The following is a 20,714-nucleotide window of genomic DNA, read 5'->3' as shown; positions in this document are numbered from 1 at the left end:
ATCTGACACCTTGAACCTATAAAAATTATTTTAAAAATCAGGCTCCATGACTCGTGCAATGGTTATGGTGTTGAAGGAAGCATGTTCGATTTCCATCAGCATTTCGTCAGAAATAGGCTGCTGTGGTGTGTGGTTCGGCAGATCTACCCAAACAGGCTTTCGTTGTGTGTCCTTGGGAAGATCAACCCAAACAGGCTGCCGTTGTGTTTCCTTGGGAAGATCAACCCAAACAGGCTGCCGTTGTGTGACCTTGGGAAGATCAACCCAAACAGGCTGCCGTTGTGTGACCTTGGGAAGATCAACCCAAACAGGCTGCCGTTGTGTGTCCTTGGGAAGATCAACCCAAACAGGCTGCCGTTGTGTGTCCTTGGGAAGATCAACCCAAACAGGCTGCCGTTGTGTGTCCTTGGGAAGATCTACCCAAACAGGCTACCGTGTTATGTCCTTATGGAATGAAGGATCCTTATTCTCATGGCCTCGACACGATGCAATCTTAGAAAGTGTTGCTGTGCTGTAACGTACCAAAATCGAACAAATCCTGTAATTATGTGGGAACTTTTTGTGCCCCCAAAAACAACATATCAAACTTTTCCATTTAAATCTTTAAATATTTTGTACAACAGTATGACCTTCAAATTTATTACGTATACTTATATGTACACCCGACAAAAATAGATTCGTGTACAAATAATGAAACATGACAGTTGTCCTCTATGCGAGAACAGTGAATGCAAGTTCAAGACAATACAGGCTTTAAATGTTGTGTGTGCTCATTCGTGTCTCTACGGTAGTTTATGGCATACCAGCGGAAAGACTTCGCGACACAAAGCCTGAGGGTCCCTTTGAGCGTGGCCTTTGCTTTCTGGTCACTTGAGCGTAACATTTGGCAGAGCACATGAAACACATCGCACGCCTCATTTGGTTTGTAAATGAAAACGTTCCCTTATCAGTTATGCGAAAATAGTCTAGCCGTATAGTCTTAAACACGTTACTCAGTATGTTACATGTTTTCTTTATCTGTACGTAAATCGATTAATATCCCGTCCATTATGATCTAAGAGAAGCAAGGGTCGTTCTTCTACACATCAGTATCACAGTAGTCTTGCACGTTACATCGCAAAGAACGAATCCATCGTAAGCTAAATTTGGCGACAGACTGAACACTCAAATAACTCACTGTATAACTCTGAATGTAAAAGAGACGTGTAAATGCAATCCATGAAAATTAACAATTTAATTTGCATTATACAGTGTGGCGTGAGGTAGGTACTTCAAAAATTGCAAATTGATTCCATTTGTTCAGAATAGAATTGTCTTTTGCGATTCAATGTCTCTTACACGACGTTTGCATATTGTTTTCGTTGGTATTCTGCGTATCGATAATGCTTTGTTAAAAACTTCACTTAATGGTGTTAAAAAACTTCACCTCAATGGGATCACTACAGCACCAGACCCACCACCCGCGATTGCCGAACGTAGGATGTAGAGCTATCGGATGGAGGCACTATTTGACCACTTGGTCATGCACGTTTATTACAGAGAGGAAAATCTATATTCAGAATGTGGCAGCCGATATTGAACAATGTGTTTACATGTTATACTTGTTATTTGTAGTTTTGCAACAGCGAGGAAAACGACAACAAATGAGGCAAAGCCAATTCTACATTGAAATATGCCCTATTATTATTAGAAGTTACGTTACCAACGAAAATTACATAATAAAGTAGAAACAACACAAATGCACACAATTTCAGGATCTCTGCCAGCGGTCCTTCGTGTCATACACGCGGTGATTTGTTAGGAAGAAGAAAAAAAATCTTTCATGAGACCGGCGCCTTTTCAGGGAAGAGTCACCTTTTTCGTAAGAAACTGTCTTTTCACGAAGATTTGCTTAGCCAATATTGTCGCCATCTTCATGAAAAAATTGTCACTTTTTGGCGTGCAAAAAGTGTACCCTGGTTGCTTGGTATAAAAAAAATAAAGCGATTATGAACGAATCTTACAGTTTACGTCAAAAAATAACTGTTTACGCGAAGAAATCAGTCTTCGTGGAGACTGTGTCAGTGGCAACTCACGTTATTAACGCGCCAGCCCACATATTTTTTTCCCCAGTAATATTATGGATACAATAGTTTTTTTTTCCCTTATAAGTCAGGCTATTTCAAAGTCACAAATTTAACGCCCAAAAGGCACCCCCCAAGACAAAACAAATAGGTCCCTTGCCTCTCTTGTCATCCCCTTCCGAAAATACTATGGTCAGATCCTACGATAATGGGCACAATAAAAGGTCTCTCTCCCAACAGTGACCGTGTAAGAAAAAGAAAAGCATTCACCTGGGCCTTGTACCCTTTAATGTAGTTGCCGTCCCTAAACTCCTATCGACACCAGTGATAGCTAATGCACATTTATCGATGCTTGTTGCGCTTATTCAAGACAGCGCATACCGGATTTTGCTTGGAAAATAGACCGGATGTGGGCATAATTATGACATTTAGAAGACATATTTTTTCCATGGTTTTCAGTTTGTAAAAACAGAGAAATTCGAAGGAAAAATAAGCCCAACACACAATTAATTTACAAACAGTTGATTATACTTGTGCATAATAGGATTTATTTTGATATTAACAATATGTTTTTTAATTAGTTATATACAATATCACTTGTTGTCATATGGCACTGTCTAGTGTCCGTAAAACCATTTCTCGTTTATGGTGATAATCCTGTCATTAAAATTTATACCACTAGACTAGACTGGATTGAATTGGCAGTTGTGGTAGGTTATTTTGAGTTTTAAATGCAGAGAGAAGCCACCTATTAACAGACACAACTCCATCCCGATAGAATTCGAACGTAGCGCAACCATCCGAAATCGTTTGAGTAAATGAATAAGTTCTAGAATCACTTAAGAAAGCGTACAGAAAACACACCCATCATAAATCAGAGCGTCTGTTTGGTTACTGTTTGCTTAATTTTTTATAAACTATATAGTCAGTATCGTGCTGATGTCCCGTTAAACACCGTTCATACATGTGTACTTCTGTTAATTCTCTAGAAGGAATTGCAAAATAGAAGAGTTGATATAGGTGCGGCTGAGCAGTATTTTACAGCACGGTATGAGCAGTATTTTACAGTACGGTATGAGCAGTATCTTACAGTACAGTATGAGCAGTATCTTACAGTACAGTATGAGCAGTATTTTACAGTACGGCAGTATTTTACAGTACGGTATGAGCAGTATTTTACAGTACGATATAAGCAGTATCTTACAGTAGAGTATGAGCAGTATCTTACAGTATGAGCAGTATCTTACAGTAGAGTATGAGCAGTATCTTACAGTACAGTATGAGCAGTATCTTACAGTACGGTATGAACAGTATCTTACAGTACAGTATGAGCAGTATCTTACAGTACAGTATGAGCAGTATTTTACAGTATCTTGTATAAATAGGATATACCAGTATTCATAGAATATAAAATATTCGTCGAGCCTGCATATGCAACTTATGTTCGGATATCCTCTGAATGTAAAATGTATGTTTCAAAGTAAACACGCTTTAAATACCAACCACACCTCGAAATTTTGTCTATATTGTATCAGAGCGCTTGAGGGTGTATTCGCTGAAAATCTACAGATAAAAACGGTGATAAACATCAACTAAAAATCACTCAAAAACATGAATTGCCAGCCTGGGTGAAGATCAACCAAAACCAGATTAAATGGATAGAAAACCTATCACCTGACGACAAAAAGCAAAACCCGACAGCTTTACCCCAACCCCAAAACAAGCAACGATGTACAGCATTATGTTCAAGAATTGTATCCCTTCAAAATTTGGCGAACATTGTTAAACCCCCTTTATTGATTAAAATAGCTCAGTATGATTGACAAAGGTCAATATAGTAAATAGCGTTGACAGTGACAATAATCATTTTTGGGGATGGTGGGGATGAACTTTCATACTTCCATTAACTGTATCGTTGTTTGAGGTCATGTCAATTTGTATGTGTTTCCATTAGGAGTTTGTTTGACTAAATTTATATTGTTAGTTCCGTTTGCAAATCGGACAATACTTATCAGTATTAAATAACTTCTTCTCCTCTCTCCCTTTCTCTCTCTCCATCCCCCCAAGTGAAGAGTTGTGTTTTTATCATTATCCAATAGATAACTATATATTGTTCGTTATTTCCTACTATGTAAGTCATTTCTACCTTTCTTCTCTCATTCATCATTTACAAGACCGCTCTGGTGGCCTATGTGGTTAGAGCGTCCATCTCGGATGTGGGAGGTCGAGAGTTTGAATCCTGGCCAAGTCAAACCAAAAGACATAAAAATGGCATTAGCAGCTGCCTTGCTTGTCGCTCAGTATTAATAGGTTAGAGTTAGGAGTGGTCGGTCTGGTGTCAGGGTAATGTGACTGGGTGGGACATCATGTTACATGTCTGCGACATAATACACCAGTGCTATATATCAGTATAAACTGTCACACTGCAGACATTGTAGTGATATGACTAAAATTGTTCATCCTACGTTAACAATCTAAATTACACACACACACACACACACACACACACACACACTTTCTTTACAATCCAAAGCTCACGGGTTCAATTCCTACTCTAATCAGTCGGGGTCAGCTATAATGTTGTGTCCCTGATCAAGACATTTGTATTAGGCACCAAAATAGGCACCCTGATATGATGTTGTGCCTTAAAACACAAAACATTACCCCATTCGTACGAATAATGTGACTTAACAAGCAACGTGCCAGTTACTCGTCGAGGCAAATTTTTCACGAAACAAGCTTTGGAAAACAAAATTTTCCTGAAATACCGGATAAATTAATCGTGGAAAAAGGTAAAAATATCTTAATGGAGATGTTGGATTTTTTCCCCGCTAAAAAAGGACATATTACAAATAGGTTGTTAATGAAAAATCATTAATGTTTTTTATTTCTTTTTTACATGATCTGCTAGGGTACACGCTATTTACATCGCTTTCATTGGGGAAGATTTTGACAGTGAGTGATCGCTTTCTTTGGATCTTTGTCACGCTCTTCTTAAATAACCACAACGGCAACGGCTTGTACGGCCATTGATACATCCCACTCAACTAGTAACTTGTCATATGGTCTGAATATTTAATTACCAACTTCCTTCATCTATTATTTATTATGTACACATCGTCACTCCATTCATCCACATAGTTATCTATCCATGTGGGGATATAATTCAGGACAAAATAGTAAAACACACAACAAACGCGTGGGGTGGGTGGGTGGGAGATATATTCAGTCGAACCTTTGATTGCATTAATTTTTTGTTGACACCCGCTGCCTCGTCCCACCACAAAGATCTGGTTGGAGCTTTTGTGCTCCCATCACGTTTGTTAAAATTAAAGGCTTTTTATATTAATTTATTACTGTCCTCCCATTGTGATATTTGGGTATTGTCCCTACCTCCCAAAAATTGGAATGATTTTTTGGGTTGATTTTATTATATGGCTCACCCGCTAATCCCAAATAGGTTTCTGGATTCATAGTCCCTTCCCTTACCCGTTGAACTGGTTTCCAAGCCTTTATGCACGTTAAAATTCACTTTTAAATTACAAGTTTTAATACAACACGACCTTTGCATAAAGGTCTTCTATTGTCTCCTTGGTAATGCGCTTGGGGTGATGCGTTTGTTGTGTGTTTTACTCTTTTGTCATGAATTGTAGTCCAGACAGTGACCATTTAAGAGGGGAGAGGGGTAGGAGAAATACAAATGGTCTTTATAAGCAAAACAAACAAAACCTTTTCAAAATACAACCCAGGAAGAAAACAAACTGAGCACCCGGGTTGGGTGCGAAAACTAAGGAATTTCAAATACGATATTAATTTTATCATTAATTTCAATGAAGGCTCAGCCCGCCTGCGATGGTCGTCAAAGCGCGGATGTACTGGTCATTTTCTGAAATTAATGGGTATTCGCTCTATGCGCTGTTCCCTCGTCATAAATTAAGTTCCACCACAATAAACCCATACTCCGTGCGGCTAGCGCTGACTCACAGACGAAGAGTGGAGAAATTATGACCGACGATAACATCTGGATGCCTCATCCCCGTTTTCTTCACGGCCGAGTTTTCGCTGACTTTGAATTCCGGTCTTTCTAAGTTTTTTTTTTCTATATTAAATTCTCTCCAAAACTAACCATCTGTTTGTGAATCGCGTTCTTTATATTTCCAATAGCCATGACCATCCGTTTCAGGTTTTCAAAGTAGCATCATGCCCAATAAATATACTATTCGTTGGCAACATCAAGCATTAAATTCGGTTGAGTATGACCCCGGCACTGAAGTGGTTGTTCATTATTTAATGCAGTGGTCAAATGGTACAGTGTGACCCAGTCAAGCTTGACCATCAAAGTAACATCACTGTGAGAAAAGTGGACGACATAAAACTTGAAACAATACTTCAACCAAATTCCTGTGTTGGTATCTTCTGCCTGTTTGTTTCCACGAGCGTACTTCAATGACAAGTTAACGATCATTTACAACAGAGCTAACTGACCAATATCTATTTTAATTTTTTGTTCTCTTAAACGAACTTTCTCATAGAACGTCGTCGAAATTATTTATTTATTTGTGCTACTTTAGGCTTAAATTGTGAAACTGAAATACTACGTTAGTTGTTACTCAAAATTAAACATTTAACTTTGTCAGTCCTAGTACATTTAGACCTAGTTTGCTTTGTCTAAATTAGCTTTAATTTTTATTGTATTTTTATTTTGAAATCTTTGCGCGATTTGGTATGACGTAACTTTGGGATACTCGACTCCATCGTAATACAATATCAAACTATTATAATATTTTACGCCGACCGCTCCGGTGGCACAAGTAGTACAGCATCCACAACGTATGCGGGAGGCTGTGGGTTCAACCCCCGGCCGAGTCATACTAAAGACTTAAACAAATGGTACTAACAGCTACTCGTTAGGCGCTCACCATTAAGAGGCTAGTTTTAGGACTGGGCGGCTTCGTGTACGAATAACGTGACTGGGTAGGACATGATGCAACTTATCTGTGGCATGATGCCCTGGTAAAATACCACAACTGCAGACATCGTAGTGATATGACTGAAAAATTGTTACGTTCAAAATCCAAATGACACACACACACACTGATTTACCATATGCACACCGTTGTTGTGGGATTCACGCCATTTTCAGCAAATGATGGGCTATATATACATAGCGGTCAGTTTAATTGGTTGATGAAGAATATACTATCGTATATATGTTGGCGATATTATAAAATAATGTAACCGTAATATTATCTGTTTGCCTGTTATACCTTAATTACTAACGCATAATTTCTCATGAAATTGTTAATTTTCCAGTGGTGTGGATCCAAAACGTAAAGCGGGTGATCATTCTTGTTAATTTGAGTTTCATGTCAACATTTTTCACCAATCTGTTTTTACACACACAAAAAAACATTCTTTTCCATTAACTGTCATCAACCTGCCACGAAATCGGATAAGAAGTCAGAATGAACGAATAGGATTATATCAGCAGTTTAATTTCCATGTAACCTTACACGTTACGAAATATGTCTTGATATTATCACTTCCAATGTAGAGCTCCACCGGTAGTAGTAGTAGTAGTAGTTACGTCGACTATGACGATGATTATACAACACAAGTATTACCGGTTTTACTATTGCGTCGTCTGGTTCTTACTGTTGGTCATGACGATTAGTAACAGAACAAATCATACGTTGGGAAAGAAAGGAAAAATTCTGTAATCTTAGCTTTTTTCCTCTTCATAATCCATGCATTTAAACCGCTTTATTGAGGGGATACTGGGTGCCTTTCTTAACTCACTAATCCTGCTTTTATTATAACAGACATTCCGCTCCTCTCGTCCATTCATAACTCATCTAATTCATTCAACATAGGTGCTCTACAACAAACACAACCCAACTGCAGAGGTCGCTGGTCCGAAAGAATATTTAACACAACAAGGGGGCTCTTTGAGGTTAGGCACGTTTTATTGATTAAATCACATAATATCAACTGCAGCTTTATTCAGGTTCCAAGTCTAACTTATGCAATTGCGTGCGAAATACCTTTTTTATAGTAAAGAGTATTTTTATAGCAATTCTACAGCGCCTTCCATAAATAAATAAACGCATTCAACAATGTGGGCGGGGAAACCCAGTGTGTCACGTGATCCATCTTAAATCCTTTGATGCCTGCCGCCATGGAACAAGTAGTTGTGAGCGATTGGGAGTTCGGTTAGGATTGTGTGTATTTTTTTTTCGATTTTGTGTGGGATATACACGAAAACTATGCCTCGGCGAAGAAAGGATTTTCCACCATGAAGTTTGGAGAGACGCTGATATTCAGTCTTCTCTTCATTTATGTCATGGGAATGGATAAAGCCATTTTGGAAATTGTGCTTCACAAATCGGTGAGGAACGGAGAGTACGTCACACAACGCCGCGAACTGGAGGGGCAGTTTTCCAAAGCAGGGGCGATGGGAAGTGCGGAGGGGGACATATATCAGGTAAAAATACAATGCCCGTATAACGCATATTTTGTCAATATAGTCGATATGTAGATGTGCATGTTAAAGCATATATGAAATCGCTGATAATGGTCAACCCCTGATACAGAAGTCGGGACGGTATATATGCAAGATTAGAGATACCCTGCTTACACGGTAAACAAGTCCACGTGGGTCTCTCTCTCTCCCCCCCCCCCTCTCTCTCTCTCTCTCTCTCTCTCTCTCTCTCTCTCACACAAACACACACATGTAACAGCGAGTTACCATTAAGTCGATACACGTTACTGTTCTGTCACACGAAACTTGTGACTGACCAAATGCAGGGTTGCGCTTTCTGCGTTGTTTGGAAATTGGTTGGTGTGACTTTGGATTTTAACATTATAAATATATGTACATGTCAAGATATTGTTTAGCTGTTTACTCTGATGGATAATATTGTAAAATTTGATCTATTACCGTTGAAGAAGGATTAAGTCATGTATCAAGTTTCATTGACTGGAAAAACATCCCACACGTACACGTTTACTTATCAAAGACATTTGTGATATACATGTTGACATGGGTTGAATACATTTGTATTGCTGAGAATTAGAAGCTGATCTGCTGTCAGCAGTGGATTTAAAAAAAAAATTGTTTCTTTATTTTAAAAGAGTTTAATAAGGCCAGCGCCATTTCCCCCGTCCCTTAATTTTGTTTGCCAATGGATTGCCTTGAACAGAAAGGAAATCCCCACATCATTGTGTCACAATTTTTCTTCAGTGACCTCCCCCTCCCCCCTTATAAAGTCTAGCATTTATCAAAACATAGTGTTTGGAAAATTTCTATCAATAGTTTTTGGTAGAGGAAAGAGTAGATAACTAGGATCCAAAAGATGGGATGACCCTTTAAAAATGTATTAACGTAACTACGGAAACGGCCATTTGCCTGGTCTGCCTAAAGTCTGAAAAGAAATGAAAATGAACTGAAACTGAGCAAAGAGGAAAATATAACAACAGGTGAAAAATTTGGAGTGACTTGTAATTGCATTAAAAATAAAATTCATTATTATAACACATTCATTTGAAAGTCAAGTCTCTATTCGCAAGGTTTGGTCAGATAAAAAAAAAATTGCTCAGTATTTCTGTAATGTGAACATGTGTGTTTTCATGCTTTCAAAATCAAACAGTTTACTTGTTATTATCTTCATGCTTCATTGGTAATTACCCCCCCCCCATTATGTGTTTCTAGCTGCACTGGCTTTTAATATTATGGTAGGTATGTAGTTTCAAAGAATATATATATATATATATATATATATATATATATATATATATATATATATATATATATATATAATGCTGTCTAGCATTTCTGTGCACATAAGGTTTCTGTCACCAATATTGAAGCAAAATGCATACTGAATTAGACCAATTGACAAAAATAAAATACTGCCATGCTTACCATTTGAAAAGAGGCAGTTGTTACCAGAATAATCGGTTGAAAATAATATTAATTTTGGACGCACTTAATACCCCCCCCCCCCCCGTTTCATGACTCGCGATGTGTCACCCTATTCTACACACAGCTTTGAAAAGATTAAATACATTACTTTGGACTGTTTCCGTCAGCAGTTCAGTCGAGTAATTAGGTCAGGTTTATAGCTAGTTTTACAAAATTCAACGTAACAATGCCAATAAATGGCCAGAGATATTAAGCCAACTAAACTGATCTTGTAAAATAATTAGCAAAGTTCAACATTTTAGAAAAAATAAGCTATTATGTGGAAGAGAAACTTATAAAAAGTAAATATGATTTAATGTGTTTACAACGTCTTGTTTATGGGGGAAAATTACTAAAGAATTCTGAAACAGACTATACGCCAGGGAATTTATTTAGAATCCCATTCTAGTGGCAAGTTGACACGGATAGCAAACAATTTTGTATGTGTGGGACAACTTCTTGCAAAATTGGAAACTTGGATTAAGATGCAGAATTTTTTTACGGTAAATATATCCATCTTTTAAATAATGTATTTTTTTATGATTCTAAAAGATACATAGTAAATATGATTTTCTGGGTTACCGGTTAAAGGTCATTGAGTAGGTCTAAATGTTGACATTTAGAAATAACATTTTCATATGCATTTCGAGTCGAAATGTGGGATATTTTTGTGCACTTTATGAATATCACTTTTCTTGATTAAAGTATGATCGTTCTTTCTTGATATAAAAGGGATTTTTGACCCAAAATAACACATGATCCAATACAGAATTGGCCAACATGGTGGTATATATATATATATATATATATATATATATATATATTACTGCAAGGATTAGTATATATAATGTATTAAGCAGGTAAATTGCCCCTTTCAATATAAAGAGGTTGTTTGATTGTAATTTTGGGTCGCAGCGGGGCCAGCACCACCTCCATTCCCATCAGTTGCTGATGTTGCTTGGATGGTTGCTGCAGCACTGGATCAGTAGATTTCAAAATGTCAGCTTATTGCCTTCAAAATCAGTAGGTTTCTAATCAACATGTATATTTAGTAATTTCATGCCATTTAAAAAACAAAGAAAAGGCACATTCTTATGCACTACTATGTGTTATGCACATTATGTTGAAAGTTTTTGGGCCCTGAGTGGTATAAAGTGCTCACCGTCCCCGGATCACTTCTGTCTCACCTCTGTCTTCGTGGTTCTGAGTCTCGGGCACGGCCAGTGTGAGTACATGAGAAAGCTTGCCAGTAGCTTCTCATGGGTCGGTGGATCTTTCCATGTTTTTTTTTTGTTCTTCCTCCACCACTGATACTGGCCGCCATGTATCGCCTATCCTGTGCTAAAAAATGGCGTTAAACCCTACAACAATGACAACAATGTTAAAAGTTTTGAACATGAATCAGGATCTGGTTGCATTGTAACAATAATAATATGAATCAGAGTATTGTCAGTTACACACAAAATGGGTGGCTTCAGGTGATTGGTCTCAGGTACTTTTCATTATTGGTCATTCACACATGTTACCTGTCAAAATGAGTTCATGCCTTGGCTCCACAGTGTGGGTAGGTCAGAAAATTTGCCAGTAGCTTCCTATGGCTTTTTGTTTTTCCCCCGGGATTTTGTCAGATTCTTCCAGGACCAAATATACTGGCCACCATGTATAACCTCTCATGTACTGAAAAATTGTGTTAAACTGAAACCACACTTAACATGCTGTCATTGTTTCCCAGTTCACATTTCCCATATGTGATGGTGTCTGCTTATGTATGGTGACATAATTTATTAAGCTGTCTTAAACTCAACTTTGCATGAAACACGTAATGCAGACTTGTCAATTTTGTGAATTTTCAGCAGAGTTTTAAACTCCTGATTTTCAAACATTGTTGAACTCGTAATATTTGTTAGCCAATTTAATTTTTTACATTGGGAGAAAGTGCACTCTTCTGCATTTTGACATGAATTGACAAGAAAAAGATCTGAACCTCCCACAAATAATCATCTTTAAACATCTTGAAAAAACACTATGATGATTAAACAAGACAAATAAAACTGCTTGGTCAAGTGTTTCTTCTGAAATAGTTTTTTGCTTGGCCTTTGGCCTCTCCTTTTATTTGACATGTGCAAACTGTTGATCCCATTGTTACTTGTCACACCTCATTAATTATCCCACTTTTGGCCATAAAGTCTCCATATTACAACTGTATGGTAATCATTACAACTGTAAGGTAATCATTTTTCAGATTGTTGTGTACACATACCAGCTGTTGTATAACTTGTGTACACATACCAGCTGTTGTGTAACAGATTTGAATTGATTAGGGATTGCTGGGATGTTTCTTTGCATGGGTCCATGCACTGGTGGAGCAGTTCTGGTCCCCATTAGAATGATAAAATACATACAAAATACATTTAGAAAATCTTTCATTTTCAAAAGCAGTAGATTTTATTTAAAAAAATGGTATGTGATAGGCAGCCTTTAAAATTATATTTTTTTGTGTCCCACTGCTGGTAGAATCAAATTTATGTACTATGTTCCTCAGTGTTGCACAGATGATACCATTGGCAGAGGACACTGTATCCTCCATCCTCCAACTAGGAGAATGTGTAATATTTTAAGCGAACAAAATAAAACAGTATATAGCACAAATTGCACTAGACGTCATGGATAAAACTAGATAATCTTGTTTTGTTCAATAGTTTCGACACCTTAATGTTACAGACTGCATTGTACTATCATATTTTTGTTTGGACATTTTGTAATAAATGTTTTATCAAGTAACTCTTACAAACACGGACTATTTGGTTAATTTTAAACGAGCTGTACTGTGAAATTTTGTGATCCAGCTCTCGTTTAACTTGGATTGTCTTCACTCATTATTCCACCGGCATTTGTTATAAAAATTTCAGTTCTTTTCTAAATTGCTTTTCTTTTCCAAGTGAAAATTTGTCATTTAAATGGCAAAGTATGTGTTACATGCATTTAGACCCTTTTGTCAGCAATTTTTCTTGCTTTATTGTAACTACTTGTACAGAGATTTTGTTTGAGAGAAATAGCGAAGTTCCCTCAAACTTTGAATGAATTTAATCACCCTGATCCACCCTCACCCCCTAACCTAAAACAAGTGACCAGCCTACCAGAATATAATGTACTTAATGCACATAGAGATGATAATGCGAATCTGGAAATATTGGAATTTTAAAAAATCTAAGTGACCAGCCAGCTCGTTATGAAAATGATAGATTGTTGAATTCCGTTGATCCTGTCAGGGTTAAAGATAACATTTTAAAGAAAGACTGTTTATGTTAGCGTCAGATTTGATTCTTGTATTTTTTATTTTTTTTTGTCTGTAGTTGTCTTTTTATTGAGAAAATTTTGTAACAGTAACTTTCCACGTGTAAAATAAAAAATACAGATGTTCAGCTGTTTATGTGGTGGTGAAATATATCTTTAGCATATATGATCTCGACAGTATCTTTATGTCAGCAACATGAATTAAAACCAATTGCAATATGCTGACATGAATAATAAATGATATATTTATATCGATATGTTGACATCTTGCCATGGTATGAAAACCTAAGTATCAACATTTGTCATTGTGTTTAGTCATATCAGTGCATTGTGATGGGTAAATGTTTTGGCATTTTTTCCAGGTCAGTCTACAATGGCACATTGCCACACATTTTTTATTTACCCTGTGTCAGACTACATGTATTTTGTTTTCATAGACCAGAAGAGCTTATGAGGTCAAATGAATACATGTGTTTCCTATTGAATCGGTTTTAAAATTAGGGTAGATAGCCATTTTTTTAATAGATAACATTAAACCAGAAATTCTTTGGTCCAAAGATGGCTTGTTGTCTATTGTCTGTGATCTCATGCCTGTCTGTCTTTTAGCATGAGTTTGTTATTGTGATTCCTAAACAATTTGAAGGATTGCCTTGAAACTTTACACACCCATTTATCCCATGATCTAGTTGAAGGATTGCTTTGAAACTTTACACACCCATTTATCCCATGGTCTAGTTGAAGGATTGCTTTTGGAACTTTACACACCGATTTATCCCATGGTCTAGTTGAAGGATTGCCTTGAAACTTTACACACCCATTTATCCCATGGTCTAGTTGAAGGATTGCCTTGAAACTGTACACACCGATTTATCCCATGGTCTAGTTGAAGGATTGCCTTGAAACTTTACACACCCATTTATCCCATGGTCTAGTTGCTCCTAAATGAAAATAATGCTGCTTGCGCATCCAATATGGTCAGTACTGTGGCCATCTTGAAAATTTTGTTATTGCTACTCCTGGATGGATATCATGTCAACATGGGGTTTTGCTAAAATACTTTTTATGATGTCTTGGTTGGTCCTAAATAAAAATGGTACTGGTCTGACATCAGTATTGACACCATGGTAGCCATCATGAAAATCTTATTATCTCTATGCCTCATATAAATCTGAAAAGATTTCTTACGATGTTTGGTTGGTTCTACATGAGAATTGTGCCAACCAGATGTCCAATATGGCCACCATGGCAGCCATCTTGAAAATGATACCACTGAAAGACACACTTTCTGTACAAGTTAGTCCTTAGTTAAAATGGTGATGATCTGAGTCCAGTTTGAGCAGAATCTGTTGTATTATTCTTGTGAATTTGTTTAATTTGGGCTGGAATTTATTTATACAAATTATTTAATGGAAGCTATTTTTCTCTGGAAATACAAAGTGCTAAATAATAACATTTTTGGAAATGAAGACTTGGATTTATAGTGAAATTCAAATAAGGAATATTCTTGGATTGTATTACTTTGACTCGACAAAAGACTGCAGGCACATCACTATGACATAAGCCATCACACCTAAACTTCCAGCATTGGATTTGTTTTGGAATACCACTAAAGTTTATTCAGAAATTTAATCATTAGGACTTGTGTTAGAAATTCTCTGATTATTTGGGATTTAATTAACAAAACATAAATTCTTTGTACATTTTTCACTTACTATTCTATGGAAATAAATTACTTGTTGAATTTCACCATCATTTTGGTTTTCACTCTTTTCTGTTACTTTGTTTAAGACCTTAGAGTTGTGATGCACCTTTCAGTTATAACTGTATACATCACAGAAAACCCCCAGAATAATAACCAGAAGAATAGACTTTTCAACTATACGTATCTGAATAGGGCCTTGGTAACAGCAAGAAGAACACAAAAATGTGTTTTCCTGTTGCACTAGTTTTAAAATTAATTTAGGTACATGTAGGTAGATCTTTTTAATAAACATTAATCTATATTGTTAATGACTAGTATATATATTGTAGTAAGCACTTCAAATACTGGGCAAAACTGGTTTAATTGGATGCTCAAGTAAGTTTTAACGATTTTTTTATATTTTTGTGTCTGCATAAAACCCCAGTGACAGTTGACCAACCAGAAATGCATATTTTTTTGCCTAATGACTATATACACATCACAGAATAAACTGAGTAATAGCCTGTGATTACAAAGTAACACCTATAAAGGTGATTACAAAGTAATACCTATATAGGTGATTACAAAGTAATACCTATAAAGGTGAATACACAAAGTAACACCTATAAAGGTGATTACAAAGTAATACCTATAAAGGTGATTGCACAAAGTAACACCTATAAAGGTGATTACAAAGTAACACCTATAAAGGTGATTGCACAAAGTAACACCTATAAAGGTGATTACAAAGTAACACCTATAAAGGTGATTACAAAGTAATACCTATAGAGGTGATTACACAAACAGCTATAAAGGCGATTACACAAAGTAATGCATCTTCATGATTTTTTGTAACTTGTAACATTGTATCTTTTTGTTTGAATTTATTCATTTTTATCATTTCTTTGATGCACATTATTTTTTGTGATTTTTTAAATATAGAAACCACAGCTATAATGCAGTTTACAAACACTTATGGTTACTGTTTTGTGTAGAAAAATCTGTTACTTGATTAGGTGAGAAATGCAAATGGGCATGTGCACGTGTCATTTTATCATAAACTAATAAACCATGAAAAATTTGGAATACATTATGGTAATTTTCAGTATTATCATTTAACCCTGAAACCACCTCAGTAACGCAACTTTTTGATTCATATGCAATCTGCATGTCTGATCTGCTATTGCATTATGCACTAGTAGATCTGGGTCTGTGCCATTTTGTTAGATGTAATCTCGGATTGCCCTGTGTATTTTTAGATAGCAGATCTGGGTCTGTGTTGCTTGCTGTTGGGCTCGATTACTTTTTCATACTGTACATAATTCCAATAATTTTGTTTTTGTTCATTGAATGATTATTTTCTGTAGTAAATGAAATTCTTTACGCACTCTTGGTGTTTCTTCACAGCAAAGCTCATGAGTTTTATATATTTTTCCTTTTTCCCAAAATATCTTTTGGTGACCTAAAATAAATTGAAATATTTTTTGTTGGTGGTGGTTGACTTTTATGACACTTTTTATATGATGTGAATGCTATGGTGATGAAAGGGAAACTTAACCAAGACAATGGGGCAGTGGACCCGGGCCACCCTGGGAAGGTATAAAAAATATGCATTGCTTTGATTACAAGTATGATACATTGCATTTTATGCTATTGCTGCACTGTAAAGAATCGTAACTTAAAACTGTATGTATTTGTAAGATTTAGTACGTTATTTTGGGTTATGTACTGGAGTGATAGAAACTGGAAACGTAGGACTAATCATACATGCTTCAGACATATCTTATTATGTGCTTGGCTTTACATCTAAATTTAAATGGTGAATGTTCAGAAAATCATAATTCGCCTTAAAGATCATTCTGTGTGAAAATGAAGGCTGTATTATTGTTCACAGTTCATGAATACAAAAATTGAGGCATAGAGTAATGTATTGATGTTGGGAACAAATTACTTAAATTTACAAAAATTTACAGGGCTATAAAGCTTCCTAAATGCAATCTCTAACACAACACACAAGTTGTGTTTATGATCAGTGAAGTGTACAGTAATAAACCACCATGCCTTTGTAGTTCTCTTTACATTTTGGATCATCTATCTTTCCTCAGGTCTTTCCTCAGGAACATCCTGTCTCCCCTCAGATAAAAGAGTAAATAGTTGAAAGGGAACCTTTGAGTTTATACCTATACTTTTTCACTGTTCCAAGTCCACCAAAATGTAATGAAGTTTTATGGTGTCTGAGTGTACACTTTACTTCTCTAATTCATTGGGATGTAATTTTGCGTATTGAGTGTGTCATCATAGGTTTAGATCAATTTTATATCCCGAGTCCCCAAAATCTTGACTCCTACCTAGCCCATGGGCATGCATTTTGGTTGAGGGAAAACAAAATCAAAACATTTGCCTGTTTTTCTTTGGTGCATGTTGGTCCATGTCTATGTCATTGCAGGTGTATGAATATAGTTGTGTTAGTGGAAGCTGTGGTAGTCTGGTTGGTAGAGTTTTGGACTTCTAATCCAAGGGTTGTGGGTTTGATACCTGCTCAGGACAACCTGGGTCAGCTGCAGCAGTATGTTTATGGGAATTCCACTTAGCTCCCATTTTCCTCTGCATCTTATAGCCAACAGTGTGTTAAATGTACCATTAAAACAAAGAAACCAAAAGATACCCTACTTAATAGCTGTATAGTGAAGAAATTTACTGTGTTAAGTAGTGAGTATGCAGTTACATTTTTAGAAGTTAGAACTTGAGTTTTTAATGGTGCTCACATTTACAGTTACTTGTTTGACAAAGCTGAGTCATTTTAATGTGGAGAAATTCTCTTTTGTACCAAGTTATCTTGTATCCTTATGAGAGAGCACTGTTAGAGCACCCAAGTTTTGACATTTAGTCTCATCAGACCAGTGTTTGCTTCATTAGCTGCAGGGGTCCAGGATTTGCCCCAGCAACTTTACTGCTAGAACAGGTCTGTATTCATTAAAACAATAAATGTTTTTGAAGTAAAAAAATATATAACTTTCTTATTTTTTGGGAAAACCCTTGTACTGTAAAATTAATGAACACACACCATCAGACTGTTATGCTTGCTGAGGTCACTGCTTTATTGCTACACTATCTTGAAAAAGCAAAAATGCCAGAATAAATTTCTGTAAGAAATTTGAAAAGAAACATTTTTGGAGTCCTCATTGATTTCCACTTACCTTCTTACAATACATGTTATCTAGCACACATGTTAGGACAACACTAATTGATCATAATTTAATGGGGGTAAATGATAACAAAATAGAAGTAATGGATAACTGAAACACATTATATGTTAAGTTGAACTTAAGGTAGAAAATATAGATTTATTCTCAGTGTGCAAATCTACATCTGCTTAACGCAGTGACGAGTAAGTACTAAAGGTTCACTTGGTGAGTAAATTTTTACCCAGTCATGATGGGAGGACGAGTGATTTTCCTGAGCCCTGATACATAAAGAGAAACTTGCATCTTACTGATTCTGCCAGATGTTAACGCAAGAACGAATCTTTCCAGCAACAATATTATAGTCTTCCACTTGACCTGAGGTCACAATGAACATTTTCTTAAAAGAAACCCATTACCTATGAAAAATAACCTCCAAGAAAGTTCTTAATGTTTACAAAATAAAATATTAGCTTTAATTATAAATCTGTTACTCAGATTATATGTCAGGTACGCCAGGTAAATTGTAGGGGAAGTCCAATAACCGAGACCCAGACCCAAATAAACATATTTACTTTTATTTATAATAATCCTGATATTAATCCTATAACAGAAAATATTTTAGTTATGTATTTGTTGTTTACAGAATAAAATTAAATAATCATTCAGGTCAAGTAGAAAATAAACTTGATTTTTGACATTCTTCAGTCCAACATATAATGTTACATTACAATAGCATGTAATGAAATCAAAAAGTTAAAAAACACTTAACAAACAAACAATGCAGATTAAATATACATGACAATAGTAATATGTATTCTTTAGTTCTGATAATTTAGTTTGGTTTGATATTTAGTGGTGTTTCGACAGATAAAAACTTGTATTACATGATGGTAATTGACCTACATGTATTGCCACTTGTCAGTCATGCTGTTCGATTAACCAGTCACCAAGCATAAATTAAATGCACCTAGAGGCATCATTTAGGTAAGCCATTTTCCTTGGACAAGCTGATTGTTTTAATAATGAATTGGTTATGGTGAATATTAGAACTTTTGCAGTTGTTCCTCAATTGTTTTATTGATAATGGTGTAAAGTTGTCATTGTTGTAATTCCAACAGTTGATGTCCAGATTATGTACATGGAGGAGTCAGTTTATTTCTTTTCTGAAACCTAGAAGAAACTTAAATGGCTAAAGACTTGTGGTCTCCCAAATGACTAGGTGAACATGGGCATAATTGAGGGCTATTACCAAATGTTTGTTTGCATGAAAGCATGTAGAAAAGTATGGCCCATCAGCAGTTTGAAGTGGGGGGGGGGGGAATAAGAAATCTGTATTTTTTCTTGTATAGAAAGCCCTCCAGATTGCATTATTTTAAAGTTTGAAAATTTACATTTAATGTTGGTATGTTCCAAAAATAATGCTTTGTCATCTCAGTCTTTCAGATACTTGAGTAGCTCTTTACTTCCAGACATTGAGCGGAAGGACTGGTGGGGAATGAAAATTGTACTTCATATATTTTTCTTAGAAAATAAACTGTTTAACTTTGAAGTTTTTCTTTCATACTTGACTGGATTTTTCGAAACATTTATTATCTCCATTGAACAAGCAGGAAGAAACAGATACAGTCCTCAGTTTATTTTTATCATAGTTATCATCCATTTTGAACTTGGAACATTTGCTGTCCTTCAGTACAAGAGGTTGCAGAAAAATTCCCTGTGCTTTGTTTTAGCTGAAGTTGAAGAAAAGATAAATACTTTATTTATATAGATCAAGCTAAGACTGGTTCACCATATATACTGGTTGCTAAATTTGCAATTTCTGATGTTATAGTACTAGTCTCTCACTGCTGGATCAGCTTATGTTTGCATCATTGCTCCTCAGTGACTTTTTTCAGAATTTTTAAAGATGCAAAAATGCATTGTATTCATATTATAGGAACAATAATGATACATCACATGTTTGATGGGCTAGCATTAGTAATGCATGGCAGGTCAAAGCCAAAGAAAGATTGGTTCTCATTTTTGGACCAACATACTTTGCAGGCCCTGAGTATGTATTCTGTCAAAGCGATGTGGTAACAACTGTGTGCATCTTTCTGGGATTGCTGTTTCTTATACTTCTGGAGTTGTTTATTTTTATTTCCCATGGAAAGAAGTTAATCTTCATTTTCATTTCATAAAAATAACCCTGGCAAATAATGATGCCTCCATACATTTTTTTTTAAATCTAAAAGTTGGAAATCTCATATGCCCCTCCAGATATTTTTTTGTCATCATTTCTTTCTGGATCTTTGAAAATACTATTCCTTTTTTATTAAATTTTCATTGTTGTAATTGAGAAATTCGTATAAAAAAGGGTTGATGATTTCTAGCTTTAACAGCTTTTTAAACTAATTTTAGTGCTTTTCATGTTGATCTTTTTATCTTTATTTTTTTGGTTGATTGTTTCAAATTTGACGTCACCTTTTTTTAATTCACATTCTGTGTCACTGTTTGAATAAGGTTATTGAAACCTAAAATATTTATCT

At 35.8% G+C, this 20,714-nt stretch overlaps 1 protein-coding gene across 1 annotated transcript in view; it reads left to right on the top strand.

The window, feature by feature from the left end:
* The first annotated feature begins 8,237 nt into the window (after positions 1-8,237).
* LOC149771070 (uncharacterized) overlaps positions 8,238-20,714 on the top strand; it is a 124,657-nt gene continuing 112,180 nt past the window's right edge. Inside the window, exon 1 of the mRNA XM_089948882.1 lies at positions 8,238-8,547. Within this exon, the coding sequence (XP_089805008.1) occupies positions 8,359-8,547 (189 nt within the window). The 5' untranslated portion in view covers positions 8,238-8,358. The remainder of the gene's footprint in view (positions 8,548-20,714) is intronic.

This window comes from Sinohyriopsis cumingii, unplaced genomic scaffold, assembly GCF_028554795.1.
Source record: "Sinohyriopsis cumingii isolate HCF-2022 unplaced genomic scaffold, ASM2855479v2 utg002132l, whole genome shotgun sequence".
In the NCBI taxonomy this organism is placed as follows: domain Eukaryota; kingdom Metazoa; phylum Mollusca; class Bivalvia; order Unionida; family Unionidae; genus Sinohyriopsis; species Sinohyriopsis cumingii.
Note: the sequence above shows the minus strand (reverse complement) of the source record. Positions and strands in the feature narration are given on the sequence as shown.